The sequence below is a fragment of the Ctenopharyngodon idella genome, chromosome 10 (assembly GCF_019924925.1).
Source record: "Ctenopharyngodon idella isolate HZGC_01 chromosome 10, HZGC01, whole genome shotgun sequence".
Taxonomy (NCBI): Eukaryota; Metazoa; Chordata; class Actinopteri; order Cypriniformes; family Xenocyprididae; genus Ctenopharyngodon; species Ctenopharyngodon idella.
Window position 1 is genome coordinate 22497181 of NC_067229.1, and position 14832 is coordinate 22512012.

A 14832-nucleotide genomic window follows, 5' to 3' on the forward strand; every position below is an offset into this window, starting at 1 on the left:
TAGCTTAGCGAGGGAATGCAATTTTTTGCGAAGGAAAGCAAATATCTATGCGAGGGAAAGCAAAAGTTTTGCGAGACAATGCAAAAGCTTTTTTTTAAAAAATTTCCTCCCATCCCAAATTTTTTCCACCACCATGTCCCTTAGGGCTCTGTTACAAGTGCACTGATTGGAGAGGGTTGTGTTTTTCTTTCAATTTTCTGGATCACTTCTTATTACTTATTACTCTTAGATTTTATGAGATGAAGGGGGGGGGGGGGGGGGGGGGGCAAAATATATCGGCCATCGGCTGCCCTGATTTCTAAATATATAGGCGTGAAACCTCCAACACTATATTGGCCAGTGTTTCAGTTTCAGTTTCATTGTCCAACCCCTATGCACACACACATTTTATATATATATTATATATAAATTATATATATACAAACCCGATTCAAAAAAAGTTGGGACACTGTACAAATTGTGAATAAAAAAGGAATGCAATAATTTACAAATCTCTTAAACTTATATTTTATTCACAATAGAATATAGATAACATATCAAATGTTGAAAGTGAGACATTCTGAAATGTCATGCCAAATATTGGCTCATTTTGGATTTCATGAGAGCTACACATTCCAAAAAAGTTGGGACAGGTAGCAATAAGAGGCCGGAAAAGTTAAATGTACATATAAGGAACAGCTGGAGGACCAATTTGCAACTTATTAGGTCAATTGGCAACATGATTGGGTATAAAAATAGCCTCTCAGAGTGGCAGTGTATCTCAGAAGTCAAGATGGGCAGAGGATCACCAATTCCCCCAATGCTGCGGCGAAAAATAGTGGAGCAATATCAGAAAGGAGTTTCTCAGAGAAAAATTGCAAAGAGTTTGAAGTTATCATCATCTACAGTGCATAATATCATCCAAAGATTCAGAGAATCTGGAACAATCTCTGTGCGTAAGGGTCAAGGCCGGAAAACCATACTGGATGCCCGTGATCTTCGGGCCCTTAGACGGCTCTGCATCACATACAGGAATGCTACTGTAATGGAAATCACAACATGGGCTCAGGAATACTTCCAGAAAACATTGTCGGTGAACACAATATACCGTGCCATTCGCCGTTGCCGGCTAAAACTCTATAGGTCAAAAAATAAGCCATATCTAAACATGATCCAGAAGCACAGGCGTTTTTTCTGGGCCAAGGCTCATTTAAAATGGACTGTGGCAAAGTGGAAAACTGTTCTGTGGTCAGACGAATCAAAATTTGAAGTTCTTTTTGGAAAACTGGGACGCCATGTCATCCGGACTAAAGAGGACAAGGACAACCCAAGTTGTTATCAGCGCTCAGTTCAGAAGCCTGCATCTCTGATGGTATGGGGTTGCATGAGTGCGTGTGGCATGGGCAGCTTACACATCTGGAAAAACACCATCAATGCTGAAAGGTATATCCAAGTTCTAGAACAACATATGCTCCCATCCAGACGTCGTCTCTTTCAGGGAAGACCTTGCATTTTCCAACATGACGATGCCAGACCACATACTGCATCAATTACAACATCATGGCTGCGTAGAAGAAGGATCCGGGTACTGAAATGGCCAGCCTGCAGTCCAGATCTTTCACCCATAGAAAACATTTGGCGCATCATAAAGAGGAAGATGCGACAAAGAAGACCTAAGACAGAGCAACTAGAAGCCTGTATTAGACAAGAATGGGACAACATTCCAATTCCTAAACTTGAGCAACTTGTCTCCTCAGTCCCCAGACGTTTGCAGACTGTTATAAAAAGAAGAGGGGATGCCACACAGTGGTAAACATGGCCTTGTCCCAACTTTTTTGAGATGTGTTGATGCCATGAAATTTAAAATCAACTTATTTTTCCCTTAAAATTATACATTTTCTCAGTTTAAACATTTGATATGTCATCTATGTTGTATTCTGAATAAAATATTGAAATTTGAAACTTCCACATCATTGCATTCCTTTTTTATTCACAATTTGTACAGTGTCCCAACTTTTTTGGAATCGGGTTTGTATATATAATTTATGTAATAAACATACATTTATGTAACATGCAATATAAGTCATTTATTTAAAGAAGACCTATTATGCCCTTTTTTCAAGACTCACGATTTTGTTTTTGGGGTCTACTAGAATAGGTTTAATGCTTGACTGATTAAAAAAAAAAAAAAAAAAAAAACATTATTTTTTCCCCCCATATTTGACATTGTTGCAGCATCTCTCTTTCCAGTCTGTCAGTAACGCTCTGTTTAGTTCTTGTCTCTATGAAGCCCCATCTTCTGAAAAGCACAATGTGCTCTGATTGGTCAGCTGGACCAGTGTGTTGTGATTGGTCAACTGCTTCAAGCATGTTTGAGAAATGTCACGCCCTTTACCATCAACACACTACTAACTAACTAACTCAACCAGGCCCCGCCCCTTTATTTTGCATATTCCTTGGGTGGGAATGTTTTAAATGATGAATATTGTGATGTGTTCGCTCCCAGAAGAAAACTCAAGACTACAATCAATGCATTTCAATCAAACTCAAGACTTCAACGGAGGCAATTCAGGGAGTTCAGAAACTGATACACACTGATATAGAGAATAACTCCTTTTGGAGTGACTTTGTAATTTTGCAGGTGTATTTCATGCTCAAAAAGACAGAAAGTTGATCATGTAGAAAAGCATAATAGGTTTTCTTTCAATTGCGGTGAAGTGTTTTTTAATAATTGTCAATTCTTTCAAAATGGATTTTTGCAATATCACAACTATTTGGTCTTATTTTTAAATGACATTATTTTAATTCACCACCGTAATTGCCTTTGTTTATAACAAATAACTTTAAAAAAGAAAAGAAAACAGACAATTCAACTAAAATTGATCATAGTCAACTGGAAAAAGTGTGTTTACACATTCTTCAACCAATTTGGTTTCAGTTCTTGTAATGGTCACTATAATGTGTGCGAATGTGCGTCTTACCCTTTCTATAGAAGACAACATTGAGGAAATCCTCTGCTTGCTTCTCAAGTTTGTTAATATTGGACTGCTCTTGCTTGAAGCTGTCCGCTTCTGATAACACTTGGTTGTTCAAACCAACCAAATTTTCCTAGAGAGAAAATAAAATGAGAGACTAAATTAATTAAATTAAAAAAGAGAATTAAAGACAAAAGCAATCATATTTGAAACTTCATTAATAAAAGAACTGAATTCAGAAAAAAAAAAATGTACTTAGTCTTTTTACCTGAAAAATGGATGTGTGCTATATGACCATGTTGTACCAATGTACCACTCAGATTGTTAGCTGCTTAAATTGTTAGCAAATTTGTGAATACAAAAACTGTACTGCCATTTACTTTCAAAGAAAGAAAAAGATGATTTATTGTTTGAGGTTTGTTGTAGAGAAAAACTTCCTTTACAGTTTTTTTCCTTTACAGTCACATCTGAAGAGGTGTTGTCAACTAATACCTTAAACACTACAAGAGCTTTAATAATAACTAGATGAGTAAAGTTCGTAGAAAATTTTAAGTTGGCTTGAAAAAGCCTAGCCATAAAGTTTGGAGTAGTTTTAAAAGTTTGAAGCTTGAAGTTTGAAATAGTTTAAGTTTTGTGTGTGAGGGAGTGTGTGAGTGTGAGTGTGAGTGTGTGTGTGTGTGTGTGTGTGTGTGTGAGAGTATGTGAGTATGTGAGTGTGTAGATAGGTAGATAGTTAATTAGTTAGTTAGTTAGATAGTTAGTTTATGAGTTTGAGTTTAAATGGCTTATAAATAGTACATAGAATGGCAGCTTCATTGAGTCTAATGGGCTTCAGTGTGTTTAGATTTGAATTTGTGACAGCTGAAGGTTGATGGAATGTTCAGATTTTCAATGTAAGTCTATGGGAGTTTTTCCAAGTTTTGATCAGCATTTTTAGGAAATCTGTAAGTTGGATCAGAAGATATAGCAACTAACTTCTCAACAGTCTGAAGGTCTGAGCAGAGTTTGGTGGTTGTAGCTTTAAAGCTCTAGGAGGAGATGCAGTCTAAAATTTGTTTTAGAAGAAGAAGTTGTTTATATATCTTTTTCAAGCCAACTTAATAAGTTTATATAGAAGATCAGTAAGTTGGCTTTTTCAAGCCAACTTAATTACCTGTCATCTGAACGATAAACATTCCTGGAAGTGTTAATGAGTATCTCCTATGTTTTTCTTTTTATTCAAAGCCAGTGATCTATCTACTACAGATATATTTAAAGTGCTGCATGGTTGAAAACATTGCATGACTCAAGTTGAAATGTGAAATTGCTAATGCATTGTTTGTGGAAATACATAGATAAGAAAATAAAAGTGAGATTAATTACCTTCACTTTTTCACGTCTTAAGCAGCAAAAGAGACAATTTTCATTAAATGACCAATCTGACACACCCTCTGGCTCACAATCTGTAAGAAAATAGAAATGGTATTACTGAAGTGTTATCCTTTTACAAACAAACAGTGAAAACACTGCAACAAATGACAACATTTAAAAAAAAAAAATATTCTGTGTTTTTCTTGCACTGACAATTTTTCAGTAGCAACCCAAACAATATTTTGTCCATGTGCTATGTTTCTTATGTTAAAGTATTAAAAAAAAGAAGAAAAAAGAAACAAGCCTTCTTTTTGAGAAAATCTCAGAAGTTCAGAAATACTGGTACATCTTCCACCATTTTTTCCCATGCAACTGACACTAGAGGCTTGAGGTCAGAAGTCCGAAGATATTTAGTGTGAAGAGTTAGCATAATTCAATTACTGCTCTTAATGAAATGTGCAACACAAGTGAACTTTCCTTTTCTAATTTCAGTGTGTTGAGTTTGTTGATATTTATATTTTTTGATATCTTGATATTTTTGTTATACATATTCTCAGTAAATTATCTAAATATTGATGTATTTGCTCTAAAATGGTAAAGTTTTTTTTTTTAAAGAGAAACCATCATTCTGAATAAGCAAAACAATGTAAAATAAATAATAATCGTAATATGAGTAGTATTTAACTACATATATTTTTACTAGTACTGCCAATTGATTTAAAAATATTAATTAAATTAAATCACATTGAAGACTGTGCTGTAAACAATGGCCCATTTATTTCGAATGGTTCGAAAGAGGGGCTGGAAAATGATGGGGGGGGGGGGGGGGGGGGGGGGGGTTAAGTGATAAAACTTGACCCCTTTAAAAAAATTTCTTTGTTATGATCCTTGGCAGATTATAATTTCAACGCTATGTCTGATTGTAGCCGCTGGCTAACAATCACATGACAAGGTCATTCTGCTTATTTTTAGGAGTTGCCGTCTCTTGACCCACTGACTGCAAAATAACCCAAGAGGAGACAATCTTTCTATTCTAGACTACTCCATGTATGTGACAGGTAAATTAAACAAATGAAGTATATATATTTGATAATGAAGAAGAACAGAGAAATGTCCTTAAAATTATCAAACACAAAATATATTTATCAATGGACATTTATTAATATGAACTGTTCTTGCAAAAATAAGTATTTCTCTTTATGAATAATTGCCAACATATGTCAAAACGTGGAGAAAAAGGTTGTTTGTTGCCATACAGAATTCTATTCACTGTGTGAAGGTTTAATTTGCACTTCAAGTGCAGTCAAAAAGAATGGTCACACTTTAGATAGGGGTCCAATTCTCACTATTAACTTACTATGAATTATGACTTTTGCATCAATAAACTCCTATTTACTGCTTATTAATAGTTAGTAAGGTAGTTGTTAAGTTTAGATATTGGGTAGGAATTGGGTAGGATTAGGGATGTAGAATATGGTCATGCAGAATAAGGCATTAATATGTGCTTTATAAGTACTAATAAACAGCCAATATCCTAGTAATATGCAACAAAACATAAAGGCCACGTTTATATTCCATGCTCATTTGTGCAAAAAAAAGCTAACTTTATGTGATTTGATGATTTAAGCTCATGAATTGTTCTTTTGAGTGAACAATTAAGTATTTATACCTTTAGAAACAGATAATTTGAACATTTTCTGGTTTTATGGTTGACCTGGTGCTGTGCAATTAGACTAATGTTTTTTATTTTGTTAATTTACAAAATGACTAAAGGGCTTAAAATAGAACTCTGAGGTACTCCAGAACAAAAGAGGAAACTGGGTGTTTTTCAACTGAGCAATTTTGTTTTAGTGAAAAAAAAAATAAAATAAAAAAATAAACAGTTTCATTCTATAACTAGTTTATTTAAAAGTGCGGTACAAAAGATTTGTCCATCGAGCAGTGGAGGCATAAAACTACCAAAACTATGTTCCTCCGCGAGTAATTTGGAATTATGTGAGTTGGGCTTCGGCTTAGCCTTTCAGCTAGGGATGCACCGATACCATTTTTTAAGGACTGAGTACGAGTACCGATACTTTTTTCTAGTACTCGCCGATACCATTACTGATGCCTATACATTTGTTAATTTCTCTCTCTCTCTCTCTCTCTCTCTTTTTTTTTTTGGTGATGTTGCAGTTTTCCAAGCACAACACAGTGAGACTAATGAATGTAGGACAGCTTCTTTATTATTACTCCAATGAAAAAAGTAATAATTTTTATGTGCTTGTCACAAACTAAAAGAACAAAAATTTCACAGTGTCTAATAACCTTCAAAGGGCATAATTACCAATATATATAATTGTTGTTATATAAAAAGAAATTTACAAACTAATTACAAACAATACAACAAATACTATAAAAGATGCAAATTAAATAAACTTGTTTTTCAGATACAGTAGGTTTATTTACCATGTATACATTTATTTAATATCTTTTGTTGTTTTATTAACATTAATGACAAATATAGGCTACGGTCCCTTTAAGACCGAATCCATGGATACTGACACATATCCTGTTTTCACCCAAATGTTTACGTCCAATTAAGCCATAACCGACTGTATTTACGTGAGATACTCCACACCATGGATATTTTGACAACTATGTGTGCATTTGACCATTCAGGCGCAAGGAGAACTGATCGCGCGCTGTCTGAGAGAACTGGGATCGCGCGCAAGAAACAGAGAGAGCCACGCGAGACAGAAAGCGCTTCTGGTCTGTGTCATTCAGCGTGATTCCGCCTATCCCGCCTTCACTAATCGATAACGAATTGTGATTGAAAGCATGCAGTTCGCAATGTGTGGGTTGTCATCATTAATTCTGAAGTATTTCCATACCCCTGAGGCTGACATTGTTTCTGCTGCTGCTGCCGTCGGTGTCTCTGTGCACGGAAAAATTCTGTCAGTTACGTCACGTGAGGTATCGGTCTTTAGTATCGGGGGTATTTTTACGAGTACGAGTACAAGTACATGAGCTTGGTATCGGGCCCGATACCGATACTGGTATCGGTGCATCCCCACTTTCAGCCTGAATGAATATGATGGTTTGAGGCCTACTGGTGTATCTGTGGTTACAAGCACTCATTTTATCAGAGCAAATGTCACTAATGACGTCAAAACCCCAATAACTTAACTTAACTTAACTCCTCAAATCTCTCTCTCACTTTTAGCTGCTCCCATTAGGGGTCAGCACAATGGATCATCTGTACATTTATTTGGCAAAATTTTATTCCAGATGCCCACCATAACTTCACTAAATCTCAGATTATGTATTATGTTTAAAGTGTTCTGAGACTGAAATGACACAACATTTAACATTTTTTTGTCTTGCTAAGGCTAATTTTATAGCTAGAATTAGGGGTGTTGAAATTAATCATTTCTACAATGCATTGCGATGAGGACGTGGATGATTCTGCATCGATGCAATAGACCATAATCGATTATAGCCTACTGACGTTTCTCTGACGTCATTCGTCGCATACATGCCTCTAGTGCTAGCGTAAAATGTCTGAGGGAAGCGAAACACAAAAGCGAGTAATAAAAAAAATGCACCCACAGTTTTAACATTTACAGTGTGTGAGCGTGTGCATGCGAGTGTGTGTGAGAGAGAGAGCGTGTGCATGCGAGCGTGTGTGTGAGCGTTATTGTAACTTAAGTACACTTGACAGTTTCATGCGCTTTTAGTATTTACTAGGGTTTATTAGTTCTAAATGCTCATGTCGTATGCTGTGTTCAAACTTAAGTTTTGTTTGCTACATACAGGAAGTGTACTTTCTTGGAGCAGATAAAATAAAAAGGGAGTTCATATATCTGACTGCTTGTATTTATTGATTGAAAATGTAGCCATGTGCAGTAATATTGAAATTGAGGATGCAATGCATCATGTTGCATTGTGGAATCGAATGAATCATTGACATGAAAATCGTAATCGAATTGAATCGTGAGACCAGTGACGATTCACATCCCTAGCTTGCACTGTATGTACTTTGAACATATACATATATATATATATATATATATATATATATATATTTTAACTTTTTCATAGATTGACAAATTACAGGTTGAAAATTATTGGAAAATATGCACAATAAAAAATAATCTTTTTAAAAGTGATATTAACTCCAATTTGTTTCCGATATTTTTTTTTTTTTTTTTTTTTCATTTTGAACATGCTCTTCACTGACACTGTTGTTTCTTTGGTAACCTATCGTAGAACAGCCAATAATTGTTGAAAAAACTTTAGAGGCAAAATTGTTTGTTGTGGCCAAATGTTTTTTTTTTTAAATATACTTTGAAATATGTAATAATTCATATATTTTAATGTATTTTCATAATTTATGATATAAGGTCAAGAACATGGCTAAAATAATAAGATCTGAACAAGACAGACAAAAAAAAAAAAGATTCAAATATGATCTTCTTTATTTAGACTGTAGAAATTTCCAACATAGAATTCTAAACTAAATCATCACTGTAATCTTCATCATATAAACTGTAACACTGACCTTGAAAGAGGGTAAGATCTTTTACGAGTCCTGGTCCAAACAGCCCCTCCAAAATGCTTTCAAACCCTGTGAAGACAAAGGTACATTCTTATTAGCTATATGTAAGGTCTACATGTACAAATCACATGTCCACCCACGTCCACCCCCACACATGCACAAACTGCTTTCAATTTTATGAACTAAATCAATGCTTTGCCAATTTAATACTGCCACTCAATTTAATTAACTGCAAATTCTGGATCAACGGCATAGTCGCTTGAATACGCCCTGATGAATCTGCTAAAATACGAAACAAAAAAGATCAGTATTATTCTGTGTAAATGTTTTATAATAGTGATTTTGTACAAGCCCCGGAAATCTTAGAAAGGAACCAAATGCGATGCAGACATCTGAATGTCTGCACGTGTATGGCTGTAGTTTTACTCTGCTACCAGCTAATGCACAACACACTATCAACTCCTAATTAAAAAACTGCCACCAAAAATATCAAAACTAAAAAAAGACAAAACAAACAAATTTAAAGTTTTACAATAGCAGCCAACATAATAAAAATAATTAGCAAAATAACATTTCTGTGCATTCTCTAGTCTAAACCGTACCATACACTTAAACAAGAAAGTATCATAGTGGTATTTTCTTGAGATAAGGCAAATCCAAACAGTTTGTTCAATGACATCCTTATGCTGTCACAATGATTAAGAAGAACATGATCACAAGTTTTTGTCCTTCAGGAGACTGCTGTCTTTCCGACAGAAACAGAAACAGCCAGGCTTAGTTAGTGTGATTCACTATTCATCAGCTGTTCCCACTGCAGTTTGCTTATAAAGCATGCATTCCAAATTGTTGCTGGCTACAAAGGAGGCTTTGAAAACAAAAATGAGCACTTCAAAGACTTCTAACATTCTAGTCCATTAAATGCACCACATTAATGCTAAAACTGCAGCGGTTTTTGAGCTCTAGTGGATAATTGCATTGGTACACAATGATCGAGCACTGTATATAGAATGCAAAGATATTTGTGATAAAGTTCATTTTATTAGATTTGTTTTGTAATTACATTTCACAAACATTTACACATTTTACCATACTCTTCCCAAAATCAATTAAAAACTCTTGACTTGATTTTATAACTGATACTGAGTTATATTGTATTAAATGCTTGTGAAAGTCAGTGTAGTTGTTCATATGATGTGTAGTTAAAGATGAACATTATGAGTTATAGGGTAATCAAGAGAATTTTATCAAAATTAATGAATGAACTGTGTTGCCAAATAATGTGCAATGCGGGGGGGGGGGGGGGGGATTGGGTATTAAGTATTTTGTTTTATCATAAGTCTTGGTATAATACTTCATACAAAAAGGACTAATGCAAAAGGCCTGTTGGAGGACAACTGTGTGGGATATCGACACAGAGCGACTCATTCAACCCAACAAAACTAACATTCATTCACTTCACGGCCCTAAATCACCAAGAACAAATAAAGAATGCATTACACACATACACAAAATTGAACAACAGTAAAACCAGGGTGGGGAAATGTCCCATGGAGGGGTGCGTGAACGTACAGAAACAAACCAATCAATCTGACACCAGGGAGGGTCACGTCAGCAGCTTTTTGTTTGAACTTCCTGGTGACCATTAATAGTCTATATATAGTGTAGTGGATGTATGAATAATTTACTTTCACTGGGCAACAAGCACCCATGTATCTAACCAGTAGATAAGATCGATATATCGTACAGAGTCTGAGTACTGCAGATGCTTGAAGGACACTCTTTCCAAGATGTACATCTTATGCAAGCATCCCACACAAGCTAACTGTTCAATATTAAATTTAATTAAATCTAACATAACAAACTGCACATCAGGGCTCACAAAATTTCAAAATCCCTGGCAGCCCTTCGGGCGGGCATTTTTGAGATTTTGGTAACCCGAAAAGAATTTAGCCAGTATAAAAAAGACTTTTATGTAGGAATTTGGACTGGAGTTGAAATATCAAAAACAAAAACACAAACAAAAACACATATGTATTTGGTTCTAACTGAACTGAAATTACAAATTTGAAAATTTTGAAAATCTGAAATTTCCTGTCTTTTTTTGGATAAGCAGAACTGAAATACATTTTCTCCACTGCGCATGCAATCTATTTCATTCAGCAACAAAAGATTAAACGTAAGGTAAAAGTTCTTTGGCAAAATTACACTTCCTTTGTAGTCTAAACAATCTTAAATTGACACTGTTTCCATTATTGCAGCTTACAACACTATATATGTTCAACCCAAGCTACGAATGGAGATAGGCTTTATTAGTTTACTGTCATATACACAACGTGTTTCACAGAGTTGCATAAGTTATTTAACAATATTTCATTTGGGTTCCTTTGTGTTTTATTTAATGACCACTAGGAGGTGTTTTAAGCGTATGTTTTCCTTGATTGATTTTTCTCTGAAGAATTGCAAATAAAAAGTACAAAAGTAATGTATGTTTGTTGCATTTTACCATGAAATGAGAGTTGTGTCTTTATCAAACAAACACAATAATGATTTATCTCTGATCCACCCGCAATTAATTTGAATGTTATTTATTTTTTAGTACACACACATGGCCAAATCAGCATGATCAAAACTTCCGCGATCGTATTTTTCCTTCAAATAGCAAGTCAAGAGAGTGAACAACGCACACCAAAAAAAAACGTCTTTTTGGCGCTCTAGCGGTTAATAAACAGAACTGCATGCGTCTTGCGGAAGAACTACTACTTCTCTCCGTTTATGTCTATGGCGGTTCACGAAGGTACTGTGCTATTCCGCAGCAGTTCCTTCCAGGCCAGTATAAAATAGTCCGAATATAAACACTTATTATAAGTGTACCATAATGATTTAGGGTACTACAAAAACACGGTTTGGAAAATGGATTCATGTTGTACATTTTCATTATATTATTTTTGTAAATTTTGAACACAAAAAAAGTTACGGACAGCAGCTTTAAAGGGTTAGTTCACCCAAAAAATGAAAATAATGTCATTTATTACTTACCCTCATACCGTTCCACACCCGTAAGACCTTCGTTAATCTTCGGAACTCAAATTAAGATATTTTTGTTGAAATCCTATGGCTCAGTGAGGCCTGCATAGCCAGCAATGACATTTCCTCTCTCAAGGTCCATTAATGTACTAAAAACATTTAAAAACTAACCCTTTAAGATAGCCCGTCGAGCAGGGCGGTGATACATTTTGGTAGTCCGATGGGAAAACACATTAGCCCCGGGACGTCGGGCTAGCGATTTTGCGAGCCCTGCACATTTTAATCTCTATTAAGGACAGATTCTTTAGAGGGCTCAGTTATTGTAAATACATAATCATGCTTTTACCTATAATGCTGAAATTGGTATAAACACAATTAACATGGGGTGCTTTGATTATGTTTCTAAATCCATGAACTACATTAGGTTTTTTTTAAATAAGGTTTATAAAAAAATAAATAAAAAAAAAACTTTGTCTGTTCAGATTTCCTGAACAGAAATTCATCTTTGACACTGGCATAGAAAAAATACATCTTAACAGACAATACTATACATCCACATACATTACATAATAAAACACATGGAACACACACAAACCACTGTACAAGACTTTCAGATTAAAACCAAGTCATCAGCATATTTGATCAGGATGAGATCATCCCTGTTACATTGAAGTTCATTAATGTAGACAAAAGCACAGGTGATAATACACATCCCTGTGGGAACCCTGAATTCAAGACTATACAATCAGATGAGATTCCATTAACACAAACTCATTGCCTATTTCTTAAATTCTCAATCCATACAATCAACCAACTTATTACACCTAAATTTTGCAATCTTTCTTTTAAAATTTGCAGTTGTACAGTATTAAAGGCTGATGTAAAATCCATGAAAATAATTCTGACATGAGCATTTGTTTTATCTATGTGGTGCTGGGCCTTATGTAATAAGGTCAGAGAGGCATCCACTATGCCCCGATTGGGCATATAAGCAAATTGTAATGGATCTACAAAGCCTTTAATTTGTGCCATCAGTTTTTTACATAATATAGGCACCATGCACTTGCACAGAATAGATGTTAGTGCAATTGGGCAATCTAAAACTCCTATAAAATTATCCCCTTAAAAAAAGTTTAGGATTGAGAAATGCCGCAAAGCAGATGTGACAATGTCTCTGAGAAAAGTTTGAGATTTAGCATTTTTACACATTAAACCGAGTACTGAACCCTGAGGCACACCACTTGACATTTGGCCCCTTTGAAACAAACTTGGGATATTAACTGCTTCTGAATGAATATTACAATAATTTGTTAATATTTTGGCTTAATAGATTTAGTAGGCTTTAATAGAATTTACTGTACAGTTTTTTTGTTTTGTTTTGTTTTGTTTTTTTGTTTTTATTTGATTTTATATAATCAAATTGATTGCTAATTCAGGCATAAAATATGGACTTTCCCAAAGGCTTGAGATGTTGTCAATATTTTCCGGACTTCTTCTGTAACATTTTAAGGAACTAAGCACCGCCCAAGAGATCAATATCATCTTACATTAAGACTGGGGGAAAAAAAGATCTTTCTCTCCGGGGAGGACAATACCTTCATTAAATCATTAAAATCAGCATATTGGAGACGGTGCACACTAGCCTCCCCGTCGTTTATCTTAACCCTAAATTAAGCCAACTCCCTACCCCCAATCCTTAACATCCTTCATACACAGAAGGTAGAAAGGGGGTTGGGGTTGTTCTTTCAGGGGAAATCTGTGTCAACTACAACCATCTCTGTCTGGTAGAGCCATTCCCGGATGGTTCACAAAAAAGTCAGCGTGACAGCCAGGCCAAAAGCAAACAAATCAAATCACTGTGTAGAAGCTAAATTAATTTTCAAGAACAAATTGACAAATATAATTGACTAACACACACCTACATAAAGACACACATTAATCTTGGTTAAATCTTATGGATAGTCACTGCAGAAACATCTCTGATGGTAAGAGTAGATTCCGACATTTGGAAGAGGATGTCGCCCTTTATCCGGCCCCAAGCAGTTCCAAAGGCAGACACACACACACACACACAAAGAACAACAATCCAAAATATGATCCCAACCCTACCCCCACCCTCATTCTTCAGTCTACTGTTGTGTTTAAAGAGTAGTTTCTCCGCATTTCAAATGCATTTATCCAATTTCACTCCAAGCATATTCAAATTGGGGAGGGGTGGAGGAAAATGGGTCATTTCTCTTTGTTTGGTTAAGGAGTTAACCCACAAAAAAGCCGCAGTGTTTGAGAAAGCAATCCCAAACTGTGAAGAACCTGCCATTGTGACCCTGACGGCTATTCTATAAATTTAGAAAAAAAAAAAAGCAGCAACATTTTCCTGATAATTGTCTGACAGGAAGCTGTCGGCTGAAATTCAGTGTGGCGGCACGCAGGAGTCATGCTGCGCAGTTCAACGATCCTGTTGGGGCCAATGATTTATTCAGTGCGCCATGTGCCAAAAGCAGAGCGTCTAATTAATTATCCAATTATTTAATTATCCAACTGAAGGCCACTGAAATGATTAGGAATTCAATTGTAAAACTCAGGCTTGACATCTTTTATTATTCCTTTAACATAAAAATAAATAAAATCATATTATGTGCTCCAGTATTCACACACCAAGAAATGTAGCTAAAATACTATAGAGCTAATCTAAACTCATTTTGATAGGTCTCACTATCTTTAATATACCTTTTCAATACATTATACAAAACACATATCTAAATAGTGTGAGGTTCAAAGCACGCTGGGAACACTAACAATTAGAAATATGAACATATGTATCAATGTATGATAACATCCACTCCAATCTGTCCCAGACAATAAAGTTAAAAAAGAAAATATAAAAATATAATAAAATACAAGCCTGAGACATCAATACAAGTACTACACAAGTTTCATCAGTTCAAAAAAGCTCAAAGAACTTTT

The 14832-nt window shown here is 35.2% G+C and overlaps 1 protein-coding gene across 1 annotated transcript in view; it reads right to left on the bottom strand.

Moving 5' to 3' along the window:
- The window catches only part of lcor (ligand dependent nuclear receptor corepressor), a 55844-nt gene that overhangs the window by 28135 nt on the left and 12877 nt on the right, over window positions 1–14832 (bottom strand). Inside the window, exons 2-4 of the mRNA XM_051909355.1 lie at window positions 8848–8913; window positions 4317–4396; window positions 2961–3087 (exon numbers count right to left, since the gene is read on the bottom strand). Of these exons, the coding sequence (XP_051765315.1) occupies window positions 2961–3087; window positions 4317–4396; window positions 8848–8913 (273 nt within the window). The remainder of the gene's footprint in view (window positions 1–2960; window positions 3088–4316; window positions 4397–8847; window positions 8914–14832) is intronic.